We start from the raw sequence: 2,570 nt of genomic DNA, 5'->3' as shown, positions 1-2,570 counted from the left end.
TTTGAAAAGTGAAATTTCTAATAGTTGGAAAGTTAGAGTAATGATCTTTCCACTGATTGGAAAGTTAGAAAGATGACCTTGTGGAAAGATAGAAAGGTAACCTTATTAACTTTCCAATGGATGTGGAAAGACCATCATTCCACTCATTGGAAAGATGTGGAATTGTCACCTTTCCACGCCTTTCCACACATTGGAAATCTCTTTTTTCGCCCAGTGGCTGTCATCTGGCTCCGACCTCTCCGATGCGTTCGGATCAGTGCTAAACAATGTTCTTAATTACTCGATAAGACACATTTAGATTCCGAAAGAGGTGATACAACTAATGATGAACTACCAAAATTTATAACGCGTTTTTTCGCAATTGAAATTCTCATCAGAGGCCATATGGCATTTGTCAGTCTATTAAAACAATTAAGAAGGCTTTTATGGATGATATAACGATCTTGAGCTGGAAGCACGAATTCGAAGCAAATAAGTAAGCCTGAACAAGTTTTCAATGGCGGAGAGATTACAACGTTAAAGCTTATCAAATTTAAAAACCGTCCATTTAACGTTAGATGAACGTTGAAACAGCATTGTGTGCCAGAAGAGGAGCCTATTAAGAGTTTGGGAAGGTTATATATGGCATTCTTAATGATAGAAAAGAGGTAATACGGATCCAAGCTATTGCTGATGATGATCTGGACAAAATTGAGAAATCCAAGTTGCAAGGCATTTTCAAGATTTGATGCTTACAATCGACTCTTTATGATTTACGAGGTTGCTGTTTCGAAAATCAATATAATCCAACCGAAAATGAACCTGAAGAAAAAGAACTTGTTGGGGCTTCCTAGAATGTTCGTCAATCTATAAAAATCACTCACCCCTCTGGATATACTTACCTGTATTTAAACTGTACAATTTTGGAAAAATCAGGTACGTCCTAACATTTCTGGAAACTTCTGATGATAGCATCCGTTTCTCTTTACCAAATATTCCAATGGAAAAAAGTGGAAGGCAGAAGAGGAGACAGACTCAATCAACGGCGACTGGTGCTGTCTTAAAGTAATATTCATGCATAAACTGCAACTAAAAATAAGGAAATAGATCGCAATGGCTGCTAAGAAAGAAGGAAAGAGTTCGTACTGACTGCGAAGAAAGAAGCAAAGAGATCGTACTGGCTGCAAAGAAATAAGCAAAGAGATCGTACTGGCTGCAAAGAAAGAAGGAAAGAGTTCGTACTGACTGCGAAGAAAGAAGCAAAGAGTTCGTACTGACTGCGAAGAAAGAAGGAAAGAGATCGTACTGGCTGCAAAGAAAGAAGCAAAGAGATCGTAATGACTGCAAAAAAAGAAAGCAATTGGTCGTACTGACTGCAATAAAAGAAGGAAAGAGTTCGTACTGACTGCGAAGAAAGAAGCAAAGAGTTCTTACTGAATGCGAAGAAGAAGGAAATTATCGTACTGAATGCAAAACAAGAAGGAAAAAGTTCGTACTGATGAATGCAAAGAAAGAAGTGAAGAAATGGTACTGGCTGCAGAGAAAGAAAGAAAGACATCGTACTGGCTGCAAAGAAAGAAGGAAAGAGTTCGTACTGACTGCGAAGAAAGAAGCAAAGAGTTCGTACTGAATGCAAAGAAAAAAGGAAAGAGTTCACAACTGACTGAAAAAAAAGAAGGAAAAAGATCGTACTGACTGCGAAGAAAGAAGCAAAGAATTCGTACTGACTGCGAAGAAAGAAGCAAAGAGTTCGTACTGAATGCAAAGAAAGAAGGAAAGAGATCGTACTGACTGCAAAGAAAGAAGGAAAGAGATCGTACTGGCTGCAAAGAAAGAAAGGAAAGAGTTCGTATTGACTGCGAAGAAAGAAGCAAAGAGTTCGTACTGAATGCAAAGAAAAAAGAAAAGAGTTCGCACTGACTGCAAAGAAAGAAGGAAAAAGATCGTACTGACTGCGAAGAAAAAAGGAAAGAGATCGTACTGACTGCGAAGAAAGAAGCAAAGAGTTCGTACTGAATGCAAAGAAAGAAGGAAAGAGATCGTACTGGCTGCGAAGAAGGAAAGAGATCGTACTGGCTGCAAAGAAAGAAGGAAAGAGTTCGTACTGACTGCGAAGAAAGAAGCAAAGAGTTCGTACAGAATGCAAAGAAAAAAGGAAAGAGATCGTACTGACTGCAAAGAAAGAAGGAAAGAGATCGTACTGGCTGCAAAGAAAGAAAGGAAAGAGTTCGTATTGACTGCGAAGAAAGAAGCAAAGAGTTCGTACTGAATGCAAAGAAAGAAGGAAAGAGTTCGTACTGGCTGCAAAGAAAGAAAGGAAAGAGTTCGTACTGGCTGCAAAGAAAGAAGGAAAGAGTTCGTACTGACTGCGAAGAAAGAAGCAAAGAGTTCGTACAGAATGCAAAGAAAAAAGAAAAGAGTTCGCACTGACTGAAAAGAAAAAAGGAAAGAGATCGTACTGACTGCGAAGAAATAAGCAAAGAGTTCGTACTGAATGCAAAGAAAGAAGGAAAGAGATCGTACTGGCTTCAAAGAAAGAAGGGAAGAGATCGTACTGGCTTCAAAGAAAGAAAGGAAGAGATCGTACTGGC

At 38.9% G+C, this 2,570-nt stretch overlaps 1 protein-coding gene across 1 annotated transcript; it reads left to right on the top strand.

Moving 5' to 3' along the window:
• The first annotated feature begins 1,446 nt into the window (after positions 1-1,446).
• LOC136808151 (protein FAM133A-like) lies at positions 1,447-2,248 on the top strand. The gene is made up of 2 exons (XM_067064693.1): positions 1,447-1,667; positions 1,972-2,248. Exons 1-2 carry the CDS (start codon positions 1,447-1,449, stop codon positions 2,246-2,248), a joined length of 498 nt encoding a protein of 165 aa, XP_066920794.1.
• The last annotated feature ends 322 nt before the right edge of the window (positions 2,249-2,570 follow it).

This window comes from Clytia hemisphaerica, unplaced genomic scaffold (assembly GCF_902728285.1).
Source record: "Clytia hemisphaerica strain Z4C2 unplaced genomic scaffold, Clytia hemisphaerica genome assembly, whole genome shotgun sequence".
In the NCBI taxonomy this organism is placed as follows: Eukaryota; Metazoa; Cnidaria; class Hydrozoa; order Leptothecata; family Clytiidae; genus Clytia; species Clytia hemisphaerica.
This window is presented reverse-complemented; position numbering and strand designations above follow the sequence as displayed.

Bases quoted from the DNA above. Each gene is read 5' to 3' on its own strand.
- LOC136808151 (XM_067064693.1), top strand. From the start codon at position 1,447: ATGCAAAACAAGAAGGAAAAAGTTCGTACTGATGAATGCAAAGAAAGA. The intron at 1,668-1,971 runs GTACTGACTGCG...CTGACTGCGAAG, and splicing joins AAAAAAGAAGGAAAAAGATC to AAAGAAGCAAAGAGTTCGTA.